We start from the raw sequence: 16,828 nt of genomic DNA, 5'->3' as shown, positions 1-16,828 counted from the left end.
ATTTGAATATACACCTCTACACAGAGAAAGGTACATTAGCAAAAAACGAAGATCTAACCATGAAAGCAAAGAGGTGGCAAAAAGAAATACATATCAGAAACCGGACATTCTAAAAACAACCACTAGACTCTGAAGGAAAAACCATACCAACATGGGAAAGAGGGAATTCCTCAGCAGTGATTGATTATATCTACTTATCAGAAGAACGGAAAGACTCAATTAGGGAAATCAAGAGTGACTTGACATTATCCAGTGACCATTAGCAATTGTCAGTAGAAGGACACGACTTATCAGAACCTAGAAATCCGATTACATGCGTACCTTTGGAAACCACAGGAAAAAACCTAAAGTTGTGAATAAATAAAATGGAAACGCAACTACTCGTTCAAAACCTCCAACATCCACTAACAACTAATGCAGACAAATTGAACTACAATTATTTGCTAAAATCGCACCTTAAAGTGAAAAAAAACAACACAATTAAGTTGCATCAACATTCTTTTAATGCTGAGCTAGTAGAAAAGAAAAAGGAGATGAGAAAAGGAATCCGAAAACTTCAAACAAACAACAGTCAGAACTGTGAACAACAAATAAAAAAAAGAAGACAGTCATTTGTAAACTGGAATAAATCTCACATCCACATAAATCTACATAAAGACGCCGAGGCAATAATGGAAACCTACAAAACACACAATTTACGGGATCTCTGGAATTGACTAAATAACAATGCCAAGAAAAAACAAGACATGACATCTAACGTTAATGAACAACAATGGATCAACGACTACTCTACAATATACTCTAATCGCAACATGGACATGGAGAAAGAAACACAGCAAGTCACAACTCAATGGTATATTGAACTTGAAAAACAAGACCTAATAGAGATGATAACAAAAATTGAACACCTCACGTGCCCCAGGACCTGATGGTATTTCAAATGAAAACAATCAGAAAAGAGCCTGAGATATGGGCAAGTATAATGGACTCGATCCTCATAGCGATAAACAAAACAAACCAAATTCCACAGTCCTGGAAACAAGCAACAATAATACTGCTATACAAACAAGGTCCAAGGGAGGACCCTCGGAACTTTAGACCAATAGCACTATTTTTTATTTACAAACTACTGCCATCACTTCTGCAAAAAAAAAAAAAAAATACTGGGCAACAGAGAATAACCGTTTTGCGGTTAGGCAAACAGGTTTTACCGCGAATATAGGTACAAATGTGAACCTATTATTGCTTAACTTAATTAAACAGGAAGCAATAAAAAAGAAAACCAATGTACATGCAGCCTTTGTTGACCTGCATATGGCATTCGACTCAATACCCAGACAAAAAATATGGAGGAAACTAAGAACATGGAACTGCCCAGTTAAATTACTAGAACCAATCAAACAACTTTACACAAACACCATGATAACAATAAGAATAACACAAAATGGCAATGCTACCCCAAATATTGAAACTACTAACGGTTTGAAACAAGGATGCCCATTGGCAGCTACACTCTACAATTTATACACTGCAGACTTAGAAGAAGAAATCAAAAATGAAACATTGAATCCGCCAAAAATAAACTCAATCCAGTGGGGAATTAGTCGACTGATAATCCCTCGGCCGGGATTCCACTACTTTGTCCACGGCAGGGGGCATGGAAGCCCCTCAGCCAATAAGGAGGCTCGATGCGGGGCCATCCCCCCTGCGAGCCTCCACACAGCTGGAGGCTGCCATCGTCCCCCACTGTGCATTCAGATAAAAAAATGTCTTTTCCCTCCCACCCCTCCGCCTTCCCCGCCCTCCCAACCCCATTTACCTTCTTATGTGTCATTTTTCGGGAGCGAACACACTGGGAACACTTCTGCTCCTGATGGCCACCATGAAAAGGGAAAACAGAGTCTGTTTTCCCTTCCCCGGCAATCATTTTATTTGTCATTTCTTGTTTTTTTGTTTTGTTCCGAAAAGCCGACCGGGATAGAAAAAGATGCTTTTGCTGCGGGGGCTTATTACTGAGTCAGGTAATGCGCCGGGGGCTTTGTTAACTATGGGCCACGGGCATCACCTGATTCAGTAATGCCCCCGTGGCTCGGGGCATATTGCTTAATAATTACTATTATTGCTGTTATTGTGATAACAGTTGAAATATGAAACACGTTGCTTTAAAATGTATTGTTCTAAGTTCATTGAACCACTGGATTTTTTTTGCCGAGTTTTTTGCTGAAGTGTTTCACAGAAAAAACTGTTCAAATTCCTTTTTTTCAATTTGGGGTTTTACCACCCATACTCCCTTTCCCTTTAATGTATTCTCTATCCTCCCACAACCCCTACCCTTTATATGCCCTTACCCACAACCCCCCCACCATATTTTTCTATGACTTTTTTTCAGATGAAATCTTTCGGCAAAAACGAAAGATGAACCAACGTTGTACCAAAATGTATGTGGCCTAGACACTAAAGTAGAATTGTACATACACCCAAGTGAGATCTGTGATTTACATGTGAGTAAAATGCACCCTATTCTCAAAGGGAAATACATATTTTACAAATGACTTTTCATTTCTAGAAACTTTAAGAACCGCCCTTTGGGACACATTCCCAAACAAAACATCTTTTAATTGCAAGTTCAGGTGAACATTCATGCACAATCTACTGTTCAAAACAAACATTTCGGAGACCACTAACTTTCTCGATTGTGAGATTCCCTTTAGAAGCCCACAGATCCTTAAAAATCCCATGGGAGCGGCTACATTTATTGGTTTTAGAGTAAACCAATAGAAAACTCAAATTCCTTTTTTGAATGACTCACAAGTCCGTAGGTTCTTACCTAGAAACACTTGTGTACAGGCACGTTATAGATGACATATATCATATCATATCATATCATACCTGTTTGCAAATTAGCAGTAACGTGTATATGAGAAGTAGCTGCTGTTTTTTTTACAGGAAAAGTCTTTGTCGGCCTGCTCCTATGTATTTAATAACACATTTGCATTACACGTTTTGTTTTCAAGTGTACTTGCCTAATTAGTGTTCTCTTCAGAGTACAAAGGTTAATTATAAACATGATTTTTCCCCAGGTGTTTAAAACTATGAACATTGCTCAGATCAGGAACCCTTCCCTTCCTTCTCCAGAGGAGATGCCAGAAAGTTTTCACAGTAAAATAGCACTCATTGGGGCCGGGCCTGCGAGCATCAGCTGTGCCTCCTTCTTGGCTCGATTAGGCTACCTAAACATTACAGTATTTGAAAAGGAAAAATATGTTGGAGGCCTCAGGTAAGATAACAATGTATTTGCCTTGTTGATAAATGATACAACATTGTAATGTCAATACACTAATGAATAATAACCAGCTGGTGGAACAATGAGATACTTAAGTTCGCTAAAGCTATGCATGTTTTTTATTTATTTATTTGTATTTTGGAGTTGTATTTTACTTGCATTGCATACATGATACTTTGCAGCGCTTTAGGAAAATCAGAACAGAATAAAGCAGTGCAATATGCTGTTCATTTTACACTTTCAATCCTGATATCTAACAAACACATTATAAATATAATGTACACCATTGAATAAACTGCTAGGTTTCTGTATTATCAGCTAGCCAACGAGATACCGAAATGGCAAGTTTTGAGGATAGTCTAATGGATTAGGATGATTGATAGACTGGACCCCCAGAGTAAAACATTCCCTTCGCCCTAACAGGGTGTTGAGGATTCCAAGTGTTGTTGTGAGTTTGATATGTTTCTCTTTGGTGGGATATGGATGAACTTAGCTTTATTTCCGGAGAACATTCTTAATGTTGTTCTTGAATCTGGAGTCGTTATGCTCCAGTGTAGAAGTGCAATGGATTTCCACTAAACAGGGGCGATCGTGATGAATGACTAAGTCTGATGCATCGTTTTCTTTTTACAGCTGCTTTTTACAGTAAGTATACTCTCGTCTTCTGATCTGATTGGTCTGGTAGGTGTATGGGTTTAAAGAGTCCAATAAGCAGGAGTCTTCTGCTGTAGGCATATGGGCTTGTAGGTTATTTTGTCTTAAATGAATAGCCAGGCTTTGAGGTCAGGGGAGAGATGGGGGTGTGAGTCCTCTTAACAAGCAGGCTGTGAGATTCTGAGCTAGAAAGTTATTTTTGCATTAGCTGTATTGGTTAGCTTTGTTGGTTTCAAGCGAAGGAACATTGCAGTCTCCTAATTTGCATGCAACTCAGCTTTGTGGCTCATCTCCAGCAGGGGTATGATCTTTCGAACATATGTAGTTGTAGATGTGATTTACTGGAGAATGTCTTTATTTGACACGTGAAAGGTCGTTTTATTTCCCCTCTTCATATGCTATGCTTGGCTACCAATGGCCACTTGAATGGGAGTTTTTGTGGGTTTAGAATTTCTAGGAAGATTATTTCCATCTTTCTTATAATTAGGTAGAGACACCCATTCTTGGATGGAGCTAAAAAATGACATGGTACATGGGTGTGACGGATTGCATTCTTCCACAGGAGTGATAAAATGGCCCACTCATCCCTCAAACTTCTAAAAACCAAAACACAACGTAATGACAAAGGTAAAAAATAAAGAGTTAAGAGATATACCTCCTTTGCATTTTGTTTAATGTGGGAAGGGGGAAGGCTCTCTTAAAAGCAGTGTAAAGGTGAACCACGAGTGACCCAACAATATAGTATCACAGTCCAAAATAAAGTGAATGTCCAATCAAGGTTCTATACAAATATATATGTAGCGGCCATGTAGTTATGGTTTAAGTTGCTAAACCCATAGGATGAGCACTTTTCGGGTGGCTTTTAACTTTGCTACCCGTGGACGCATCCTCACCAAACTTATCACAACATGTTTATGACCCACTCTGATTTGACTTGCAAAGTTTGGTGAGGTTTGGTCAAGGGTGGGCAAAGTTATAGGGGGGGTCCCAAAAAAAATTCCGCATAGACTGAATGGAGAAAAACTTTGGTCACGCCTACAGCCTAAACGCTGGATGGATTATCACCAATTTGCGGCAGGAGCGGCGGCTTGGTCCCGAAAGCGTGCTTTTGTAAATTAGGTGGAAATCTGTCCAGTAGTGTTTTTTAAAATGATCAAAAAGTAGGTCTCAAGAAATTACTGATATCTATGTATGCTCCGCGGACACACTTCCCTGTTTGGTCCACGGACAGGACTCCGATTGGCTTAGAGGGCAATGTGGTGTCCACGGATATCGGACGCGCCCGCTGATTTGATGGTGAAAAGCGTGAGTGTGTCACATTTTTGGAAATGCCCGCCATCTTGGATTCGAGGACAGTGGCCGATGACGCAGACATTGCGGTAAAAACATTAAAAAAACACAACATTGCACTTGTCAAACTTATCAAATAATCTCTGGGGAGGTGACGGGTGATGAGGATGGGATAGGATATGGCTGCAAGAAGCAAAAAAACCTGGTGTTTTTTCCACGAAAGTCCGCAAACAGTCTGGATGTTCGCAATCAGTCCTGAGAAGTTCACGGACACCTCAGCATTACAGGGTTGGTGAAAAGCAGTTCTTGCATGGCTTATAACTTTGGCACCACTTAATGAAACTGCATGACAGTAAAGAATGATGTAAAGGCTTATAAATGTGGAGCCATTTGATGAATCTACACTTAATTTGGCAAACTGATAATAGATTTAGATATAAATGTTTTTGCAACGTTTGGTGAGATTTTGTCAAGAGGGAGCAAAATTAGGGCAAAATTAGAGGGGGGTTCCAAAATATTGTAAAGGCTTATAAATGTGGTGCCATTTGACAAATCTACACAAAGGTTTGCTAAAAGATTATAGATCTAGATATAAATGTTTTCGTAATGAATGGATTTTGAATGAATGGATTTTGTCAAGTGGGGGCTAGGTTATATGACGATTGCATGTGCATACATTTGACACTTTTGAAAAAATAAAACATGGCTAGAGTTCCAGCAAACTTGTGTAAGGAGCATTGGCAAGGACCTGAAAGCATGGTTTTGCAAATGTGCCCGTGTTTTATTTTTTGACGAGTGTCATAATGTAGGTACACAAAATAGCATTTCATCAATGACATTTGTGATGTCATCTTTAATGTCCTGGGTGTTAGTCTTAGCAGTGCATGGTGGTGGCACGAGTTATGGTTGCTTAACTTACCATAACTGGTGAATTTCAGGGGTTTTACAGTTTTACTTGTAACCATAACATCCTTTAAAGAATGTTTTTCATTGAATTTTATAGGTTTTTTCTAGTGCACCTTATCCATAATGTCACTTTAACAAAGTTTTTTTATGTCATCTGCAAATATGGTGTAGGTGATGCACAGAGCATTAAGTATGTCAAAGAGAGGCTTAGTATAGATATTATAGAGAGTGGGGGAGAGGCAAGATCCTTGCGGGATCCCCAGGGGGACAGGGATGGGATCAGCTGAGTGGTTGTCTAGGAAGACTATAGATGTGTGGTTACTAAAGAAGGATTTTATTCATTGGACTGCTTTAGGGGAGAAGTGGAAAGTAGTGGAGATGTTTTGGCAGAGCAGGTCATGGTCCACCAATTCAAAAGCAGCCGGCAAGTCTAGAAAGAGGAGGAGGGCCAGGTGTCCAGTGTCCCAGATACTGTCTAGTTTGTTAGGTACAGAAGAGCCATTTCAGTACTGTGCTTTGGTCTGAAGCCAGATTGTCTGACCCAGAAGAGTGTTTGCAGTTCCAGGAATTGTTGGGATTGGAGGTAGGAAATTGGGTCAAGGATTTTGAGCAGGAAAGGTACTGTAGTGACGGGTCTGTAGTTTGTGAGAACTGTAGGGTCAAGAGAGGGATTTTTGAGTATGGGGTGATCCAGGCTGTTTTGATGCTCGCGGGTGCTTAACAGGTTTTGAAAAAGGTATTGGCACAATCTGTGATGATTGGAGTCAGTATGTGGGTGCAGAGCTTTATTATGTGAGCAGGGCAAGTGTCTTCCATACAAATGGAGGGTTTCAGAGCCTGGGTAGTGTTCAAAACTGTTTCTTGGGTAACTGGAATCAAGTGGTGACCAGACCATGAAACAGGGATGATTTGCATGATGTCAATGGAGGCACTGGATGTCAATATCCAATCAAGAGTGCCCCCTTTGGTGTGGGTGGGGGCAGTGACAAGTTGTGTGAAGCTCATTTCGTGTAACACATGATCCAGGGTGGTAGCTTTATGATCTGCTGGATCCATATACCCCAGGTTGAGGTCGCCTAGGATTATACATTTGGCTGATTTGAGGAATGTGGAGGGGGATATCAAGGTCTGATGTATTGGACGCATTTGGTTGATGATAAGAGAAGAAAAATGGTGAAAGAAGTCCCAGGGGGTGGTCTTGAGTTTTGCTAGGAGTATGTCATATCCCTCGAAGTGAGGCAAGGGGAGCGAGTGAAGTATTCTGAGAGCCACCCGAAACCAATCAACTTTCTTCAAACTGGGTCTGCTGCATTTCGATCCTCAGAACCCACTGGCGCTGTTTTTGGGACTACACCAAACCTTCAAATCTACATGCTTGCAACATTGAACAAGCTTAATGGTGCATTGTTTCCTCACAGAGCCCATCAACTTTTCATCTTGAATCATCCCCTCACCTCCAGACTCAATTCTAACTGATGAAGTGTCACTCATTGACTCAAACCAGATGTTATCAAATGACTTGACCCACTGCAAACCTCGCAAACTGCTGCTTCATCAAACCACACACCAGAACATCAGTATCAATGCTTCAAAGCATTGTTGACCTTCGGCTGGAATGGCTTGAGCATCACACATCAACCCTACTAGAGCAGTTACTACCCAACTCAAACTGGCTCGACTCTGAACTGATCCTGATGAGTGCTCAAACCTGAATCGACTCAAAGCCAACTTGCTGCTTGTACCTAACATCCAACATGACTCAATGCAAGCAAACTGAGTTTGAGCCACTCGCAAAAAAGCGCAAAGCCCAATTTAAACCTTGTTGAACCACCACAAAGGTACTATTGACCCATAACTTTCCCCCTGGTCTATTTTGGGACCTAGAGACTGGTTAGGTCACTCGTGCACCTTTTCTTTCTCAAAGACATGTCATTTTCAAAGAACAATATTGTTGCTGAATAGCCTTCCACCTCTTTATTCTTGTTCAGAGTGTTGCATTTTTTTTTAACTATGTGTTCACTGTTCTTTCCAGAGGGGCGGGTATTATACATGTTTTTTTTTGTTTAGTTACTCTTACAGATTGTTTAGCCACTACTCATACTTAGACTCCAAGAGAGTGAAAGTCTTTTCATCACAGGAAGGTCTTGTGGGGTTAGGGGGAGGGATGATAGGGTTTTAAAGTGGCATGAATAAATAAACTGTACTCCTCCAGTCTTTGTTCTATTGGATACTTGAATCGTGTAGCCTGCTGGGAGAAAAGTGTCTTAAGTGACGGTATTGTCTTTGATCAAGTTTCTGAAATTCTCATCTGTGTCCTCAATTGTGTGTAGCATTTTAGACTATCTATATATGTATGTTTTATTGTTTAGAAGGCATTATTGGTGCCTATGCTCAGTGTTCTCGTTGGACATTCAGCATTGGGAGTAATATGGAAGTTAGTATGCGCTGCTGGTTTATATTCATTCTACTTGTATGTGGTTTGTGTGGACATGAGTGATGAAAGTTTCTAGCAGCTGCCTGGGTTAGAAATAGTGTGTGTTGGAGGAAGGTGCTCATTGTGTATTTTAATAACTTGAGTTGGTCTGTTGATGCATGTGACAGTACTATGCATGACATGTACTGTCTGTGTTATATTACTGCTGATGGTCTGTGTTTCTCTGTGCATTGAAAGGGATAAAAACAGGGTCACTGGTGTAGGTGGGGTGATAGCATTTTGGATAAGCATTGTTCATATTTCTGCCCATTTGGAGATATTTGAGAAGGAATTTGCAATGGTATGAAGCATTGAATTGTTAATGATTCCTTTTTTTAATTGCTAAAAATGTGGGTTGTATTCCAATGAACTCCTATTGTATGGTTCATGTGTGGTAAGAGTAAAGAAGGCTTTTAGTTTTGTGCTGGGTTGGTGGATGTCCCTCGAGAAAAGAAGATGTCTATTACCCGCTCTAGTCCATTAGTGGCCCAAATGCCAACATTGAGAGGAGCATCTGGATTAGTTTCCAGAGGTTATTGTTCTTCCGTCCTGTTTTTCGATGTCATGCTTGCTGGCATAACTAAAATGTAGCATTTATTGAAAGTAGGGAATGTGGGGAGCATCATGATGGTTGGAGCTTGCTTGAGTAGACGTAGGTCAAGAGTCAAGGATTGCCTGCAAGGTGCTTAGTTTACACAGACTGGATGCTTTGAAGCTGTATCAGACACATATTGCCACATGTATGGAGTTGGGGTGCTTCACCTAAATATTGGAAATGGAAGTGGGTGGGGAGAGAGTCTTTGTCACAGAAAGTGTCACTTGCTGTAGATGGCCTGGCAGCACATTGGAGGCCACTGCCTGAGGGGCAAGATTTATTGGGAAAGTTATCTTTCTGCAGAGAATGACAATATAACGATGAATGGCACCAGGACCATCCAATGATGGAGTTGAGTTTGGTTGTGTGGGTGTAAACGGAGATCATGAAACAGTTTTGCCAAGACAATCTGTAGTACAGAGGTGCATGTTATAACAATGTATGATGCAGAGTATAACATGAAGGGACATTCTGTGTTGTATGTAGGGAAATCTATGTGAAAGAAAAGATGCAAAGCAAAACTTTACATTTAAAAATCAACACGTGAGCTTTAGCCTGCACACAGCATCTGAACATGTACGTGGAAATGTGAGATGTTAGCAGCTGTAAGAGTGTAGAAGCAAGAGATTGTTATAAACGTTTATTCAACTGAAGAAGGGTTGGGGAAAGGCCTCACTAGCCCTAATACTAAGAGGAGTTTTCCTGTCTCAATAAAATGTTCTAATGGGTCAGCCAGTATGTCCAAAATCAAATAAGTCCACCATTGTGTCAAAACGCTATCTCTAACCCTCCAACTAATAACTCAAACAAAAGTGAACGGGGGATGATCCTCCTCTTCTTAACAGTTCAATAGTTCTACTATAGCTCAAAACACAAACATTCTCAAAATGTGCAAAACAACTCCAAAAAGATAGCCAACCTTGGTCCTGCAGGTTGTTGGCTTTGTTTCTCTTTCCCTCGATTCCTCCTGCTACTGCTTGGCCTTTTTTAATAACACAGTTCAAGAGGGTATGCGTCCCTTCCCCTTTCTTCTTCTATTCTCACATTCAGTTTTGTGCACTAACCTGCTGGACACTGTGTTTGCGAAGGTGAGTATAGGTGCAAGTATTGTTTCTCAACTCGCCTTTCTCAGGATTAGTTTTAATGGTTTTGGTTTTATGTCTCTTGCAGTCCCAGTCAAACTGGTACACTTACCTGCCAAGTACTGTGACTAAGAATATTGTCTTGGATGCATTCTTCAAATGGGTGCGGGTTCCAGACTCACTTTTATTCTGTCTCCCACGTCTCTGGTCTTCTTCATTGTCCATCAGGGTCACTGACCCTGTACACGGGTGTCTCTCCTTCAGGCAACTTCTGCTACTAATTCTCATGGCCACCACGTCCACCCAATAGCCAGCCTACCTTGTTTCTTGGTCAGCAATGGCTGTCGGTCTCTCCCAATGACAGCGGTCTGCTGTGGGGGTTGATTGTGCTTGCCATCCTCCGGTGCTCCTGTTCGACCTGGCAGAGTTAAGTGAGTCTTCAGGGACACGGCTTTGCTTCTTCTCGTCACCCTGTGGCTGGGCACACCAGGAGCTTATGCTTCCTTGCTCAGAGAGCAGTCCCTCTCCTTGGGGCCAGCTTCTCTCCTTCTTGGTGTCCCGCTCCACCTGCTTTCCGAACTTCCTCACACACCGCTGGTAACTGCGGTTCTTCCAGGGAAGGCTTGACCTCACATCAAGTCCTCCTTCCATCTTTATAATGTCAACTGTCCATATTGACTAGACAACGCTCTTAGTGCTTGTGCAGCATTCATCATTCTCCTGCGCTTCTTCTTCGTCCCATTATTTTTGCTTTGATGTTCGTATGGGTAGCTTTTGTTCTGCATTGTCTCAGTACATGGTGTGACATTCATTTAGTCTACCCTGCAGCATAACATGGGGGAGGTAAAGACTACATTACACTGTAGATGTGTAAGGTTATGGGAATTTGATAAGGTGTATCTAAATACCATGTTCTCCCCTCCATTTTGTCCCTCATCAAATGAGGGATAGCATTCTCCATAGTATCCCCCCGCTGTGTCCTACCCCAGGGGGATTATTGAATTGTGGTTGCACAGCCCTGGCCAGATAAGAAGGGTTCTCCCCCTGGCAGAAGGTACAATATCCAGGGATTCATCACAAAGCCAATCTACAATCATAATATATGTCCTCAGTAGCTGACAAGGCCCAAGATGACTACTTCCAATTAACGGAAAGTATGCAGCAACTTGTATTAACATGGAGAACAAAAATCCACTCACATCTGGGATGAAAGCACAGCAGTTTATAGGAAAATGAAACACCAAATTGGACTTTATTGTGTCCATTTCCATTTACAGTACTGAAAATCATCTTTTTACAAAGAAACATACAGATATATTAGTATATGTCATTGAAAGGAGTTTGATTCCAAAAATATGATATTGTTGACTGATTTTGTGGAAAAGAAATGTGGGGAAAATAATGAGTTTTAAGGGTTAGATTAGGGAATACAGGAACTTTGACCTGGAAGGGAAAGGTACAAACATCCCACAACAAGCTACACGATATGGCAGCCTTTCCCAGGAGGAAATTGTAAACTCTGGCATTGAAGCTCAACTATAAAAGTTTATGACTTGACCTAGAAATGGTTCTTACGCCTGCCTTGCAATAAAAACTAAACGCTCCCCATTTACAACTCCCATCTCTTTTGATTTTCCCCTCTGGGCCGACTCACTCTGCAGGGCAAACTCTGGATGTTCTGATCTCCCCAGAACTCCCCCTCTCCATCCCTCTGACAACTCCTCTCTCCTGGAGTGATTAATTTCTCCTTTCCTCCCATCTCTCCTCCGCTACCCCTCAGGCCAAGCCAACTCCAGCACTGCCACCTACCTTCTCGGCCATCCGGACCATGAAGCGTGTGACAGTTGAGGCTTTTGCCGCCAATTTCTCTCCCCCTCCTCCTCCTCTGGCTGACTCACATCTCCATGCTCCACTCTTCTATCTCTGATACTCTTGATGTTCTTGCCCTTCTAATGAGGATCCGCTTGAAGCCCAGAGCCAAGTGCAACTCCTGGTACAACTTTGACCTTGTGACCTTAAACACAAGTGCAGGGTGGCTGAGAGAAAATGGCTTGCTTCTTGTGCATCCTATGACAAACTGGCCTGCCGCCTGCTTCACAAAGGCAATATCGGCTCTCTTTCCGCACTAAGAAGAGAGGCCATATCCAAGCCTCCATCTCTGCAGCATCTAACAACTCGACTGACCTCTTTAAAATGTGCAAGGAACTTGCCAATTTGCTGCAGTCTCTACCTCTCCTGTCCCCTCCAAGAGCCTCTGCATGGCCCTGGTTTCTCATTTCATCTCTAAACCCAGAACATCCAATCCACCCTCTCTTCCTCTGCTCCTCCTCCCTCTACTCTCACCTCTACTTCCGCCCCCCTGCTGCCACCTCTCCTCCATCTTTCTCTGCCTTTCCTTTGTTCTCCCCTGACAAGGTTTCTAGAAACGTCTGATCTATGAAATTCTCATCAGAACAGGTTCTCCCCTGTTCTTTCAAACCCATCAAGGACCACACTGACATCCTCGCTCCTGCCTTGGTGTACTTCTGCAACCACTCCTTTGCCACTGGAGTCTTCCCTTCCCCCTGAAGCACTCTCTTGTGCACCCTCTTCTCAAGTAACCCTCAGCCGCCCCCTCCTGCCCTGCAAACTATTGCCCACTCACATCACTCCTTTCCTGGGCAAACTACTAGAAAAGCTGGACATCTCCCAGCTTAATCCTCACACTGAATCTGTTGGTTGTCTCGATGACCATCAGTATGGCTTAAGAGCAGCCAGAAGCACAGAAACAGCTCTCCTAAACATCCATGGAGACTTGCTCTCTAAAATGTATTCTAATCTCCCCTCTGTCCATATCATACTCAATCTTTCTTCTGCCTTTGACACAGTCAACCATCCTGCTCAATTGTCTCTGTGATAACCTGGGTATCACTGATCAGGCCATGCCTGGCTGACCTCTTCCTTTCTGATCGACCCTCTCAGGTCCAACTTGGGTCCTTCCTTTTCTCTTTCTCACTCTTTACCTGTGGTGTTCCCTAGGGGTCTAACCTCTCTCCCTGGCTGTTCAACCAATACCTGGCACCTCTCATCCACCGCATTTCTGCTCTCTGCTCCAACTTTCAGTGCTATGCGGATGACACTCAGCTCGTTTTCACACTCCCCTCTGATACCTCTTCTCCTTCTCTCATCTCTGATTGTCTGTCTCCTATCCAGGAGTGGTGTTCCGCCAATGATCTCTGCCTTAATGCCAGTAAGACAGAGATTATCCTCATCGGCACACCTGCACCCTCCTTTCCTGTCACTCTTTGACTGGCCTCCCTTGGTTATCTTCCTGCTCCCACCAGTGAGGCTAAGAACCTCAGGGTCATCTATGCCTCCACACTCTCCTTTGCTCCTCAGATCTCTGATGTCTCTAAGAAGTCAAACTACTACCTGCACCTCCTCAGAGGTATTCTTCCTTTCCTCTTCTTCCCACAGAAGCTCGCTGTCTCTAAAGCTCTGGTTCTCTCTAGGCTGCACTACTGTAACAGCCTCTTTCTAAATCTGCCTGCATTTACTCTCCACCCTCTGCAACTTATCCAGAACAGGACTGCAAGACTTGACCTTGGCCTCAAGCCTAGGGATTATATCTCTCCAGCACTGAAATCTGTGCATTGGCTGCCAGTGGCTGCAAGAATTACGTTTTTTATTTTTTATTTATTTGAATTTGTATAGCGCACATCGGCCCTGGAGCATCATGGTGCTGTTACAAAGTGCGTGCTTAGTACAGACTTACATAGGAGGAACAACAACGCAGACAATATAACAATCCGTGGAGGAAATGCGAGTTCATTGGTTACAGAGGAACAGAATAGCTACCTGTGCGTGTGTTACAGATTACGCGAAGTGACATGATTAGTTGAACAGTTTGGTTTTCAGCATTTTGCAGAATACTGTACATGATTTTTCATTTCTGAGTGCAGTGGGGCGGGCATTACAGTTTTTGGGAGCTAGGTGTTGAAAGCTGAAGCCTTCTGCCTTTGACCTTTTGAAGGAGGGTACATAGATCTGGTTAGAGAGATGCAATGTAGCGGGTCTGGATGAAGGGTTGAGAGTGATACCTTCCGATAGGTAGGGAGGGGCATTCAGTGAAAGGCACTTGTGGGTAATGGCCATGGTTTTGAAGAGAATGTGCTCTTTAACCGGTAGCCAGTGTGCGTCTTTCCTTGCCAGGGAGATGTATTGTTTTGTGTGACTTGGAGCTTCTTGAGGTTTTTACCAGATGTGCCTAGCAAGAGGGCATTACAGTAGTCAAGATTGGTGCCGACTGTGGCTCTGGCAATTGATAGTCAGTTTTTGGTGGACAGGAATGGTTTGACAGCGTTGATAATCTTTGTGGTGAGGGCAACGGGGGAGGCTATGGCACTCACCTGGCATGTCATAGACAGGGAGGAGTCAAGGTACACTCCCAATATTTTTACAGCTGATGAAGAAATGATAGTGGTATTATCGATGTTGAAAGTGCTATATTGGGTGAGAGTTTATTGAGCATTTCTTTGGTGCCTACCACAAGGATCTCTGTTTTATCTCCATTGAGACAAAGGCAGTTGGCTGCCATCCATGTTTGGATGGCTGTGTAGATATTGGTTAAGGCCGCAGCGTCTTGTTCATACATGCCATTTAGGGGGAGTAGGACTTGTGTGTTGTCGGCATAGTTGGTGTAAGCCATGTCTCGCCGATCCAAGTCATTGAAGAGAGGGAGGGTGAAGATGTTGTACAGGGTAGGTGCAGTGCAAGAGCCTTGTGGGGCTCCACAGTGTATAATGGTGGGAGATGCACATTCAGAGTCAGAGAAGACTCTCGTGAGTCTTCCTTTGAGGAAGGACGCAATCCATGTTTATTAGTTGCTTGCAGAGAATAACATGGTTGACGAGATCAAAGGCAACTGATTGATCTAGTAAAAGGAGAAGGGCTAGTTTTCCTTTGTCCATAGTGTCTCCCAGATGGATTTTGAGATCAAGTAGGGCAGATTCTGTCCTGTGGCCTGGGCAGAATCCAGATTGTCTTTTGCCTAAGATCTTGTATTCTTCCAGGAATTGCTGAATTTGAGTATACGCCACTTTGTCCAAGATTTTGAGAAAAAACGGAATGGTGGTGATGGGCCTGTAGTTGTTTGCTATCTCAGGGTCCAGTGATTTTTTTTTTTTTAGAAGTTGGCAAACCCATGCTTCTTTTAAACTGTCAGGTACTGTATTGGCTTTGAAGGAGGCCTTGATTAAAGTTTTTTTAGAAAACGGGTGAGGGTTTCTGCGCAGTCTTTGATTAGTTTGGCTGGCTCCTTTACAATTTAATGGCTTGATTTTCTTGATGATATCTATAACTTCAGACTCAGTAACTTCCCTAAAAGAGAAGGGTTTTATTATGTAGGTGGCGACTTTGTTTTCAGGGAGGGATGATGAAGTGATATGTTTAGAAAGGTTTATATGATGATCAGGGATTTTCTTTTGCAGGAGCTCAATTTTATTTAGCAAGGCAGTTTGTACACTGATACACCATGCTTTGTCTGTGATAATGTCTTGTGATTTGGTGGCTGGAGTGGATAGTTCTTTACAGGTGGTGAAGCGTTCTTTAGACTCGGAGGTGGCGTTGGTGATTCTGTCATTATCGGAGGAGGATTTGGCTGTCATTATGGCTTTCTTGTATTGAGTGACCAGAGTCTTGTAGGTGAATAAAGTTTTTTTACTTTGGAGTGGTGCTATGGTGTTGATGGCTTTTTTCAGAGTTATAGATGTCCGCCAGCACCGATGGGTCTGAGGAGGTTGGGAGGTTGAGTGTTAGAGAGTCTAAATGGGGAAGGATCCTTTCTTTGGTAAGGTTCTGTGCACTTTTGGCTAATGCAGGTGGGATGGGCATGAGATTTTTGGGCGAGTTGACACTGGTCGGCATGAGTGTATAAGATGATGGTCAGACCATGGGGTAGGGGTGTTGGAGCTGTCATCTATATCACAGTTGTGGTCTGACACCCAGTCAAGGATGCTGCCCTTTGCAATGGGTGGGAGTGAGAGATTATTTGGTGGAAATCGAGTTCCTGTAGCGATTGGGCCAGGGCTTTGGATGGTCTATATTTCAGATTATTGAGTCCTAGATTGAAGTCAATAGGAGAACTGTTTTTGCAGAGGTTTTAAGGTTTTCACCTGGGAGATGGATGAGGTTATCGTGGTAGTCCACCATTGGTCCTCTTGTTCAAGACCATCTGTAGTGTCCACAAGGCCTTCTGGGGCCTGGGTCCTCAATACCTCCAACTCACTCTTTTTAAATACCTTCCTAATCGAGCTCTTCACTCCTCCACCTACAACTCCCTCAGGGTCAGTTGCTTCTCCAAGAAGAAAGTTGGTGGCAGATCTCTTTCTTTGGCTGGGGCCTCCCTCTGGAACAGCCTCCCTGCCTCTCTGAAACTTGAGGAGAACCATCTCTGGTTCCAGAAGCACCTGAATGCCTTCCTCTTTGCTTCTGCCTTCTCTCTTCCTCTCCCCTGCTGATTTCCTGTCTGATACTGCACTGGTCACCTGGCTACCCTCTTATTTTAG

General features: G+C 42.9%; 1 protein-coding gene across 1 annotated transcript in view; it reads left to right on the top strand.

The window, feature by feature from the left end:
• Nucleotides 1-16,828, top strand: part of DPYD (dihydropyrimidine dehydrogenase) — a 3,651,715-nt gene that overhangs the window by 1,058,013 nt on the left and 2,576,874 nt on the right. The window contains exon 6 of the mRNA XM_069641531.1: nt 3,081-3,277. Coding sequence (XP_069497632.1) covers nt 3,081-3,277 — 197 coding nt within the window. The remainder of the gene's footprint in view (nt 1-3,080; nt 3,278-16,828) is intronic.

The sequence above is a fragment of the Ambystoma mexicanum genome, chromosome 1q (assembly GCF_040938575.1).
Source record: "Ambystoma mexicanum isolate Mex_15411 chromosome 1q, UKY_AmexF1_1, whole genome shotgun sequence".
Taxonomy (NCBI): Eukaryota; Metazoa; Chordata; class Amphibia; order Caudata; family Ambystomatidae; genus Ambystoma; species Ambystoma mexicanum.
This window is presented reverse-complemented; position numbering and strand designations above follow the sequence as displayed.